This window comes from Mytilus edulis, chromosome 1 (genome assembly GCF_963676685.1).
Source record: "Mytilus edulis chromosome 1, xbMytEdul2.2, whole genome shotgun sequence".
In the NCBI taxonomy this organism is placed as follows: Eukaryota; Metazoa; Mollusca; class Bivalvia; order Mytilida; family Mytilidae; genus Mytilus; species Mytilus edulis.
The window spans coordinates 117,431,131-117,443,798 of NC_092344.1; the positions used below are offsets into that span (position 1 = coordinate 117,431,131).

General features: G+C 32.8%; 1 protein-coding gene across 3 annotated transcripts in view; it reads left to right on the plus strand.

Annotated features, from left to right (window-relative positions):
- Positions 1–12,668, plus strand: part of LOC139502362 (KICSTOR complex protein SZT2-like) — a 106,283-nt gene that overhangs the window by 44,265 nt on the left and 49,350 nt on the right. For all 3 annotated transcript variants that reach the window (XM_071291826.1, XM_071291831.1, XM_071291832.1), the window contains exons 23-28: positions 4,219–5,169; positions 5,435–5,708; positions 8,266–8,488; positions 9,114–9,159; positions 9,701–9,952; positions 12,000–12,207. In XM_071291826.1, the coding sequence (XP_071147927.1) occupies positions 4,219–5,169; positions 5,435–5,708; positions 8,266–8,488; positions 9,114–9,159; positions 9,701–9,952; positions 12,000–12,207 (1,954 nt within the window). The remainder of the gene's footprint in view (positions 1–4,218; positions 5,170–5,434; positions 5,709–8,265; positions 8,489–9,113; positions 9,160–9,700; positions 9,953–11,999; positions 12,208–12,668) is intronic.

Here is a 12,668-nt window from a genome sequence, read left to right on the forward strand (position 1 = left end):
TTTAGGTCCTTACAGTTTAGGATGTTTGGGCCCGGTTATCAAATTGGTCCACATTGAGGTCTAAAGGGTCCAAAATTGAACTTTCTTTGATTTCATCAAAAATTGAATTCTTGATATGCTGAATCTAACCATGTATTTTGATTTTGGATATTGAACCATAATAGGTAATGTCCAATTTAAAATTTAAAGTTTTTAAGTTTAAGTTCTGAGACCACATTCATTATGTGTCAGAAACCTTTGTTGTGTCAACTATTTAATCACAATCCAAATTCAGAGCTTTCTCAAGCTTGAATGTTGTGTCCATACTTGCCCAAATGTTCAGGGTTCGAACTCTGCGGTCGTATAAAACTGCGCCCTGTGGAGCATCTGGTTTTGCTAACCTTTTTCTCTTAGTATACATGAATGAATTTAGAAGATGAGGGACATAACTTCTGTTTGTTCAAGCATCCCATTTGTTAATTGTTTAAGCATAAATTTGGCGATAAGTTTTCTTGTTTGAACTGTTTCAAATTTTATTGTGCTAGTGACATGAAGAATTCACTATGCAGTATGTTTTTTGCCCATAGTTGAATGCTGTAAGGTAACATTGCTTACATCTACATTTTTTGTTTTTTTGTCATTTTTTTCTCATTGGCAATCATACCACATCCCCTTATTTTTATTTTGATATGACACAATGATAACATTATATACATTGTACTAAGGAGTTATACCAGAAATATAAGCTTTTCCTATAATGTGACCATCCTATCAAAATCTAAATTAAAAAAATCTTATCTCCAAAACCAACTGTATTCAAAAGAAACAATTAATATTAAGATTGATAACTGATTGTTGTGTAATGTCCAATCTCTGATATTTCATGCACATTTATGAAAAGAACAAATAAACGAATAAATTATTGAATTTGGTGGGTTCTTGAAGGAAGGTCGATTTGAATGAAGTGCAGTATATATGTTCCAGACCGTATGAGTATTTGGACCGTACGCGTACGGTCTGGACTGTATGCGTACTTTTTCAATATACGCATACGGTCGGACCGTACGCGTACGGTCTGACTAATATTAAGAATTTGGTCAAGTTTATTAGATACAAATGTATATATCAGATCAACATAACATATATCTCAAATTAATATAAAAAGTTGAATAGTTATTGAAATAAAAACTTAATATTTTAATTATTTGTAAAAAATCAGGCTTATTTAATATGTTAATCTCCTGTACTTAGCATGTCAGTAATTCATTAATTACAGACCAGTATGCTCATTGAAATTGAAGTTATCGGAAGTAAACATAATGTGGGAGGACAATTGTTTTATAATATTTAGGAACTTTACAAAAAATGCATATGCAAAGGAACATGCATGAACAAAACATGTTAATGTTAAAAATATATGACGTCACGTTCCTTGTGGAAGCAAGTGTCATCTTGGGCCAGAGTAACAAAATAGGATTCACGGATATAAAATTAAACAAATATTTAATTTTAATTGTTCGCTTATTCACTTTATCCATCTAATTGTAATAATAACAATTTGTATAACTAAAAATAAAGATTTTGATAAATGTTTGTTAACATTTAACCCATATGATCCCAAAACATGTATGGTCAGCTGGACCGTACGCGTATACTCATACGGTCCGACCGTACGCGTATGGTCGGACCGTACCAGTATACGTATACGGTCCGGACCGTACGCGTACGGTCCAAATACTCGTATGGTCTGGAACATATATACTGTTTTTGGTTAAAGGATACATGTAACTCAAACGGGCAGAAATTTTGCCATGAAATAGAGCATCAACTCTAAAGCAGTTCCTGTAAAGTGTATTTAAATTCAAAGAGTATAACAAGTCCACAAGAAATTCCATATCACACATGGATAAATACTTATATATACCTCATAGCCAAGTGAATGCCTCTCAGCATGGTTCTTAATGGTGAACAACAGACAGTTACAACATAGCTACATCCCAAATCAGTTTTAACTGGACAGAATGACATTATATTTGGTAAGCAGTTTGACAGTGGACAAAATTTTATGTGTGAGCACTTTTGGAATCTGACGGACTCCTACAACGATACTTCTAATTTATGTCTTCGCTACAGAGTGTTAGTGCAGAAGGTATCAACAATTTGTTAAAGTCTCATAATGGTCAATCATACATGTCATGCATTTTTATTAGTATTGGCATATCTTATTTCCAAGGAGATAATTTGCTCCTGTCCTGTCTATTGGCTTTGTGACTTTGAGTTTGAATGGCCCTCTGGTATATTTTACCTCTATTTTGCATAGTTCTTACCGGTATGTTATATTTTTGTGATTAGATCAGTTTTAGGGTACCCTGACTAATAGTTAATGAATGATATTGGTATGCAGTTTAATTAGCATTTGCATGTCTCATTGTCATGTAGATTAGTTGGTCCCACCCCTCAATTATGGTTCATTGACTTTGGAAATTTTCTGTATTTTACATGTTAAAGTTAGGTAGTTATTGAATATAGTAAGCAGCTTTTTGAAGTAATGAACTGTCACAAATGGCCTATTTAGATCTGTTAGACACATAGTTCATGTTTAGTGATAATTGATTACAGGTTGGGTGTACTTAATAAGACAAAAAATTCTTAGGTTGAATAAGACATTATTAAATATCAAGAGCCTAAATTTAGACCTTGTCTACTTTTTTTTTCTATCTGATATCACGAAAATATTTTTGATATATACAAGTATTTTGTGTAACACATCTCCTTATGACTTTATTAATCCTACCATACAAGTTGTTGGTACTATAAGTTCTCAGATTTATCTGATTTAACAAATACCCAACATTTGTTCTTAGTTTTTTCAACTTTACAACATATAAGGGGGATTAACTCTTTTGGTAAAAAATTTATAAATGAATGTTAATGAAATTTTCTTTGGTTTTATGTTCTTTAACTCTAGTTTTCCTCAACCAAATGTTCTGAAACTTATACACAATGCTTATTGTCACAAAACTCTGATCAAATTTGAATTTGAGTGGATTCAATTTTAACTTTCAAGAGTTAAGCCCATTTACGAAAGGAAAAATCACTGAATTTTTCATTTCTTTTCTTAAACTTGAGGTTGCCTCAACCAATTGTTTTCAATCGCACACAATGTGTACTACCACAAAATACAGATCAAATTTAAATTTTTTGGTTTGTTTCTTTTACCATTATAGATAGAGTTGCGCCCTTTTACAAATGAAAAAAATGCTGAATTTTTGTTTCGGTTCTGTAACTTGAGTTTGAATTTTGGTAGCATCACTTTTACCATTCTTGTGTTATGTCCCTTTTTAACATTAAAAAAAAAATGTTTTTTCATGAAAAGTCAATGTTAAATTATGCTATATTGAACAACTTTAAAAAAATAAATAGCTAGAAAAAAAGCATGGTGACACAATAGATTTTCGTTATATACATTTATATTTGTAAAAAGCAAAATGTTGTTAGGGTGCATTACAATATGGAGACAATGAACACTTCAAATGATGGATGTCATAGTTGCTTTAAGGCTATACAAATCTCATCACTTCTTTTTATATAAAAATAAGAAGTGGTATATTTGCAAATGAGAGCACTTTCTACCGGAGACCAAATGAAGTAAAAGCTAGGAAATATAGGCCAACATGCTGCTTTAACAACTAACAAAAACCATACCTCATAGAAAGCTCTAAAAGTCCCCAACATGACAATTGTTCAAACAAGAAAATTAACAGCATGATTTATGGGTAAAAAATATAATATAACAAATATAAAATACAGCAACATGACAACCATTGAATTACTTAAGTACAAAACAACCATCACTTAAAACACTGAATTAATAAAAGTCAAATTAGTATTTAGAATGTCAATAAAATTAATTTGTCCAAAATGTTAATGACCTGGATTTTATAGCGAGTATTTTGTGTCTTTTTTGTCCTTTTTCACTATTCTTCTTTAAAAAAAAAAGGGTCTTTAAGGTATGCTTATTCAAGAATCCAACCATCAAGTCTGAGATTTAAACTGGCTCACATTGAAGCAAGTTGATTTGATTTCAATAAACATTATCCATCATTAATTAGAAGATGGTAGTTGCAGCAAAGTAGACATACTGATTTGAATGATGAATTCTTAGTGATTTTAAGTTATATGATCTGTAAATATCCTTTAAGTTTAAACTATTCATTTAAGTTTAATTTTTATTTGTAGCTTCAACAGATGAACAACCTTCAAAAGGATCAAACAGTATTTTATTTCAATTATTATTGGACAAACTCTCTGAAACATTTGACAAGAAAGTGTCCTTATCTAAAACAGACTGTAAAAGGTTCCTAGAACTACTAAAGAAACGTTCTAGAGATGAATTGGAATATCCTCTGCCCTTTTCTATAGATAAAGTTCTAAGTAACTCTACAGAAATTCCTCAATGGTGCTGTTTTGTGAAGTCTGTCAGTAATAATCGTATGTTTATGACAATTTTACCTGAATCTTTCAATGACTTGTTACTACTGGATACAAAGTTAGAAGTAATTAAAGAAGGTTCATCAGAAAGTGATGAAATTATAGACAGAGTAAGTGAGTCACAAAGTGCTCAGACAGAGTCACCAAGTGCTCCTACTGAATCACCAAGTGGTCTTACTGAATTACCAAGTGCTCCTACTGAATCACCAAGTGCTCCTACCGAATCAACAAGTGTTCTTACTGAGTCACCAAGTGTTCTCACAGAGTCGGGTGATGCTCAGAGATATGATGGTCAACAAGATAATAAGCCACATAAAAAATCAGAACATAAACATGACAATGAAGAAAAACCGTATCATTATTACACCATTCCATTTTACATGTATGAGAGTTACCTCCCTAACGTGTTGGACATGTTAATCAATCCGTGGGATTTCACACTTCCTGAAGATATATATGAAGATCTGACATTCATGGAAAGTGATCGCGATGAAAGTTTCAGCAAAAGTCCCATGTTTAAAGTTCCTTCATTTGAGAGAGAATTTACTCCAGGTTGTGATGAGGCTACCATGTATATGTCATGGATGAGGATAAATCATGAACGAAGACTTACAGAGTGCTCCAATAATGAAAATGAGGCTACACTTAAACAGCAATGTAGTGTTCTTACAGATATATACTATTCCTGTTTCGTAAACGGTATTTATGAAATTCAACAATAAACCTTTTGATTAAAAAAATAATTTGATCTAAAATATTCTATTTTCTGACAGCAAGTGCTGATGTCAATACAAAGTTTTGTTCATCACATTAAATTTCCAAAGTAATGATAAAAAATATTTCCATCTTGTTTGAATGCAAAGATTGGATGGATACATATTAATTTTCAGTGTCAAAGCTCAGATTTTAAATGGATACTCCTCTTTGTGTCACCATTGTTTATTAGTGACTGATATATTTCCAGGTGTATTCCAGAGTGTGCAGCAGGATCTAGGTGTACACAAGAATGATGTAGATGCAGCTATTAACAACATATGTGAGGAATCCCTTGCGATAGAGACAGATATAACTACCTTCCTCCTCTCATCCTGTCAACATTTCCAGAAGATTGCTGAGTCAGCTAAGTTTGATCTGGCTAACAGAGATAATACCATACAAGATGAACAAGAGGAGGAGGAGGTGGAGGACTTCTTTCCTCGAAGACAGTCTGTCAGATTTAATGATTTTGTGGAAGAATTGTAATTCATTAGATATTTTTAATCTATAATTTAGCTAATCTGGCCCAAACAGCTGTTGCCATCACTTGGTGTTCATCATCCTTGGTTCATAGTCTGTTCTCTCTGCTTTTTAAACTTTCAAATTTTCAACTTTTCAAAATATTTCACCTTAAATGCCATTTTAAACAGAATTTGGCAAGACTAATTTATGTAAGGTTGAAGAACTTCTTTTGTTGTCACCAGTAAGCCTAAATGCCTATAGTGTTGGAGGTTGTATGATTGATCCCTATCCTAATAAAACCAAGAACTTGTGTATGCTGCTACTATGATGGGAATACATTAAAAAGAAAAAAACAGGACACTTCTTCAATGAGCTTCTATCAATAAAGAGATATTAGAGGGTGGGGAATACATCAAACAGAAAAAGAGAGCATTTAATGAGCCTCTTCAAATAAAGATAGATGTGATGTATACATTTAATAGATAGACAGGGTACTTCCACCATGAACCTGTGATAATAAAGATAAGCAAGGGAATTCATCAAAGAGAAACATGAGCATCTATGAATAATACAGAAGTTTGGTATACATCATGGAGAAAGCTACACAATTAACAAAAACAAAATGCTAAAATAATTATGCCAATACCCTGAACTGGTGTTGATACAGCTATTTGTGCTGATTTCATTTATTGCCACACAAAAAAATAAGTGTTTAGAAAAAAAACCATCCTCTTTGTAAACGATCCCACTACGTCCAAAAGGGAACAATATTTAATAAAGACACAGCTTATTTATTTTTTATATATTAATTATTCTTGATATAAATAATTTTGCGTCAATATCTCCCTATAAATCAATTCTTGCGCAGAAGTTAAGTGTTGACATTATAGATTTCCATGTACAGAGATAGCCACCCTGTGTGTGACAATATACCAATGTCATAACAACTATCAAAGACTATGACTAAATTATAGATTTCTGTTTACAGAGATAGCCACCCTGTGTGTGACAATATACCAATGTCATTACAACTACCGAAGCCTGTGACTATATTATAGGTTTCTGTTTACAGAGATAGCCACCCTGTGTGTGACAATATACCAATGTCATTACAACTACAAAATACTATGACTAAATTATAGATTTCTGTTTACAGAGATAGCCACCCTGTGTGTGACAATATACCAATGTCATAACAACTATCAAAGACTATGACTAAATTATAGATTTCTGTTTACAGAGATAGCCACCCTGTGTGTGACAATATACCAATGTCATTACAACTACCAAATACTATGACTAAATTATAGATTTCTGTTTACAGAGATAGCCACCCTGTGTGTGACAATATACCAATGTCATTACAACTACCAAAGACTATGACTAAATTATAGATCTCTGTTTACAGAGATAGCCACCCTGTGTGTAACCGGAATAATTCAGTCGTTATATTCCGCTGATCTACGAAGGCTAGATTAACGCCTGAAAGTTTTCCTCGATAAAGACTGTCAACCGGAAAATTCACACCGCTTTGCAATATGGGAATTTTGATTTAAATTGGCAGCTAAAGAAGGAGGAGTACCGGATGTTAATTGATGTTAAATGATGTAAACTGATGTTAATTGATGTTAATTAATTATTATCGGATTTGTGTTAATTGAACACACGTGTTTGGTAAGACAATTACAAGAGAGTTGCGCACACTCATTATCCTGATCGCCACTGATTGGCTCTCTCTCACAGAGAGCAGGCGACGCGGCCAATGATCATAAGGAGTTCAAGCCCTTGTGTGGGAGAAAATCGGACACGGAAAGGGCTTGAATTATTCGAGTTACCCTGTGTGTGACAATATACCAATGTCATAACAACTACCAGAGACTATGACTAAATTATAGATTTCTGTTTACAGAGATAGCCACCCTGTGTGTGACAATATACCAATGTCATAACAACTACCAGAGACTATGACTAAATTATAGATTTCTGTTTACAGAGATAGCCACCCTGTGTGTGACAATATACCAATGTCATAACAACTACCAGAGACTATGACTAAATTATAGATTTCTGTTTACAGAGATAGCCACCCTGTGTGTGACAATATACCAATGTCATAACAACTACCAAAGACTATGACTAAATTAAAGATTTCTGTTTACAGATGGCCACCCTGTGAAGGACAATATACCAATGTCATAACAACTACCAAAGACTATGACTAAATTATAGATTTCTGTTTACAGAGATAGCCACCCTGTGTGTAACAATTTACCAATGTCATTACAACTACCAAAGACTGACTAAATCATAGATTTCTGTTTACAGAGATAGCCACCCTGTGTGTGACAATATACCAATGTCATTACAACTACCAAATACTATGACTAAATTATAGATTTCTGTTTACAGAGATTGCCGCCCTGTGAATGACAATATACCAATGTCATTACAACTACCAAATACTATGACTAAGTTATAGATTTCTGTTTACAGAGATAGCCACCCTGTGTGTGACAATATACCAATGTCATTACAACTACCAGAGACTATGACTAAATTATAGATTTCTGTTTACAGAGATTGCCGCCCTGTGAATGACAATATACCAATGTCATTACAGCTACCAGAGACTTCAGCCAAGCTAAAGACATCATTGAATTATCCATGTGAATTTACAGAAGGATCTCACAATCTTGTGAAGAACAAGTTTATAGATATTGTACAGAAGTGGTTTAAACAAGTTCCCAGTAATCCTGACTACTACATATATTGTCCAGTTAATATTCCACAGAGTGTTTCTGTAAGTTTTTTATTTTACATACCAATAGCAAAATCTGTTTTTGTCTAATCTTGACAGAGTCAAAAAGATAGACTTAGGTATGCTGTTTGTCTCACCTGCATCAATAATTTTTTTGTGTCAGTTTAAGGAGAACTACTAATGGTAAATCAATGATATTTGTTATGCAGTTGTACAAGCATTGGCTCATCTCATTTTCATGGAGATTATTCCCCCTTCTAGTCATGGTCGAAAGACTTTCAAACAATTTTGTATTTTTACTGTTGAAGTTTGTGATTAGGTCAGTTTTTGGGGAACCCTTTATGGTAAGTCTATCATATTTGTTATGCAGTTTTGTACAAGCATTGGCTCATCTCTTTTCCATGGAGATTATTCCCCCCTTCAGTCTTTGCCTATTGATCTTGAAAAAAATGCATAATATACATGACACAACTCTGCTATTTTGATTCTCAACTCTATTTCATATCTTTGCTTTTTTTTTTTTAAATATATAAGTTTTATCCATTCAGAAAAATCTATTGCACTCATGAGTTGGCTGTTGGTCAATCTAAAAGTACAGACCTGAATATCTACAAGGTGTTTAAACAAAATGCGATTACAGAATAACATAATATTTTTATATATTTAGGGAGAAGAAGAATCTGATGTCAGAAACGAGTCTGATGGAATTTTAGGTTAGTTTTGATTAGGATATTGTGAATTGTTCAACCAATGCTTTTCAGATTTTAATATGTTGTCACTGGTGACCAAAAAAAGGTCGAGTTCGATATTTATGATGTTCACTTTTACCATTGAGAAGCAATATATATATGACAACACAATTGCAGTTTTGCTTTTGTAAAAAATATATGAACCATTCCAGCACAGTTTTAAAATTTAATATGTTGTTACTGACAACAGGATGGAGGTCAAGATTGATATTGATGATTTTCACTTATACTGTTCAGGAGTTTTGATCCTTGATATAACGAAAAATGCCACTTTATGTTGCTTCCTTGCAATTATATATGAGTCATTCAACTGTTAATTCCAAAGATATATAAATAGATGATAGCTATAGCCAAAAAGGGTCTTCAATAAAAAGTATCTATAGATATATTTACCTTTGAACCTTAGAATTTTTTTTGATAAGAAAATTGAAGAACTGATCAAGTGAATTACAGAATATAGAATTTGAAATATCTCTCTATCAACCAATATTATTTTTTTATTTAGAATTAAGCCAACAAGATTATGACGAATTTGCTTTCTTTGATGATGATGATTTGGTGGTCGTAGAGAGGAAAGGGACTGACCATCTATCTACAGCCTCCATGTTAGACTCAGAGGAATCTTATACTGATGAGGAGATCTGTGAGGAGGAGAAGGAATCAGAAAATATACCTCTCTTTGTTTTCTTTACCTGTACTGTTAAACATAGACTGGACCAGGAACCAATAGCTGTTCAAGGACTGATTCCCTGCCTAGGTAAGATTTGTAAAATAAACAAAATTTGTGAAACTGAAATATCTGTTGCTAAAATTGGTTATATAGTCGCACCTTATTAGTTGCATTTTCTTTGCAACCAACTTTCTTAAATGTCCGACATTGCATATAAGACAGTCACATGTACATTGAAATAGTCATAATGTTTGAAATTACTCCCATTGCAGAATATGGATATTTTTATGCCCCACCTACGATAGTAGAGGGGCATTATGCTTTCTGGTCTGTGCCTCTGTTCGTTCGTCCATCCGTCAGTCATACCGTTCGTCTGTGCGTCCGTTCGCCCCATTTCAGGTTAAAGTTTTTGGTCAAGGTAGTTTTTAATGAAGCTGTAGTCCAATCAACTTGAAACTAAGTCCACTGAACATAGAAAATGAAAGTGGGAGTTTCAGGTTAAAGTTTTTGATGAAGTTGAAGATCAAACAACTTGAAACTTAGTACACTTGTTGCTTATATGGTATGATCTTTCTAATTTTAAGGCCACACCAAATTAATTTCTTGTTCTACGGATTTTTGGACTCCAAAATTTGGGGCGAGCGAGCGATTTGAAAATTTTAATAAAAAAATATTTAATTTGCAAATTTTTGAGGCGAAGCTTGAAAAGTAAAGGCGAGCAATTATATTTTTTTTTTTTGTAAACATAAAATAGTAGGTTTTGACAATATAATAAAACTTGATTTATAACTTGTACTTTGACATTTCTTTAATTTCTGAAGTTTTTTTTCCCTGTTCACCAAGAAATAATTTAATCAGGTTTATGTATGTGTGACTGACAATGAGACAATTCTCAATCCAAGTCATAATCAGTTTGGGGGCAACCCCTTAATGTTATAAATATCCCTTTTACATGTTTTATGAGGGATCAATATAAGTTATAATATATTTGTTTGTACAAAAGGGCTCATATTTTCTAAAAGAACTATATATCTATCTAGGATTAAATGGTCAAAACAAAATTTTGTAATATTCCTGGACTATAACCATGTTAAATTAACACATTTACTTTAACAGTTTAATATTATTCAAAATAAGTGGACCCCTCTTTTAGAAAAAGTTGTTTAAAATATGATGTAACTCTCCTCTTTTTGAGTACCAAATTTTAAGTTTTCAAAGGTTTTGTATAGAAGAACTATACAAATCCTTGGTATTTCTATTTTCTTTTCTACATCAGTAAAATGACCCCTCGTCTGAGGGAGGGTTGTTCTCAACCTGACAATAACAAACACAGGTCAAAGTACGGCCTTTTACACTGGGCTTTGATACAGATTAAACAGCAAGCTGTAAAGGATCCCAAAATTATTAACGTACACAATTCGAACAGGAAAACCAACGATCTAATTTATATATCCAAACGGGAAAATGCCAATGAACAACATCAACAAACGATAACTGCTGAACGACAGGCCCCTGAATCAATCAGGACAGGTGCATAAACATGCAGCGGCTATAGATAGTTTTGTTTTGCCAGCATACAATATAATTGCAGTTGAAGGCAAATCCTTCAGAAGTTCTTTGTACTTTATTCTAACAACGAACATGTTTTGATAGGGAATATAGGTAAGGGGGAAAGAAACCAATGTTGATATCTTTTTATAATATTTACAAAAATAAAACGGTGCGGGAAATAGACATGATTACATTTCCGGATGCGGGAAGCAGGAATATAAAAAAAATAAAAAAATTCTGTTTTGAAAAAAATAGGTGCGGGCGGGTCCGTCAAACAAGGAATCAAATTGGTGTGGCCTAATGCCAAATTAGATTTTGTACCCAATTTCACTGTCCATTGAACATGGAAAATGATAGTGGGAGTGGGGCATCAGTGTACTTAGGACACATTCTTGTAAAAATTCAATTAACACTGACACTTAAATGGGAATTGTCACATGCATTATAAAATATTTCTGAAATAATTATTGGTGAATGGATTGATTAAAGAAAAAATGAATTTTCAGGAGCATTTTAGCATATTATTAAGTCTGATTTCATTGAATTATTGATTATTATACAATTCCTGTTTACTATTTTATAGATGAAATAGTCAATAAAATTGAAACAGATATGGAAGTTAACCTTAGTGATTTGAAAGTAACCTTTGACATAAATTGTGTTACTATGGCAACTGATGTAGAAGAGGAGCCAAAGAGGACCTTCATGAGAATGTTATCAAACAACAGTACAAGTAGTAGTCCTCCATTGTCACCCAGAGAAGATATGATGGGTAGCTCTACAGATTTAGGGTAATATATATACTAAGTTAGGTCGTTGTGATTTCTGGGTCAATAGATGAAAGGTCAAACAAAGTCTTTGTTAATACAAAAAAAAATGAAAAAAAATGGTTTCCAGATACAAGATTGAGTTTCCTTTGCTTGATTGGAATAAAACTTATACAGGTAGAAGAAATAGGGAAGGGGGAGAATTCTTTTGATTTTGTGATCAACAAGTCAAAGGTAAAGGTCACAGTTACTTACTGGTAAACTAGAATGAAAAAAATATGTTGATTTTTGGTTGATATTCTGCTATGAATTGTAACACATTTATAAATGTGCAAAATAAGCAATAGTATACCATGTTTATTTGTCCCTCCAAGCATACTAGTATTTTGAACCCTGGAAATAATGCCTGAATCATACCCCACTCTGTTATATTGTTGATTGTTAATAGTATCAGATCCCCATCCTTAAGGATGTATTCTTCTGAC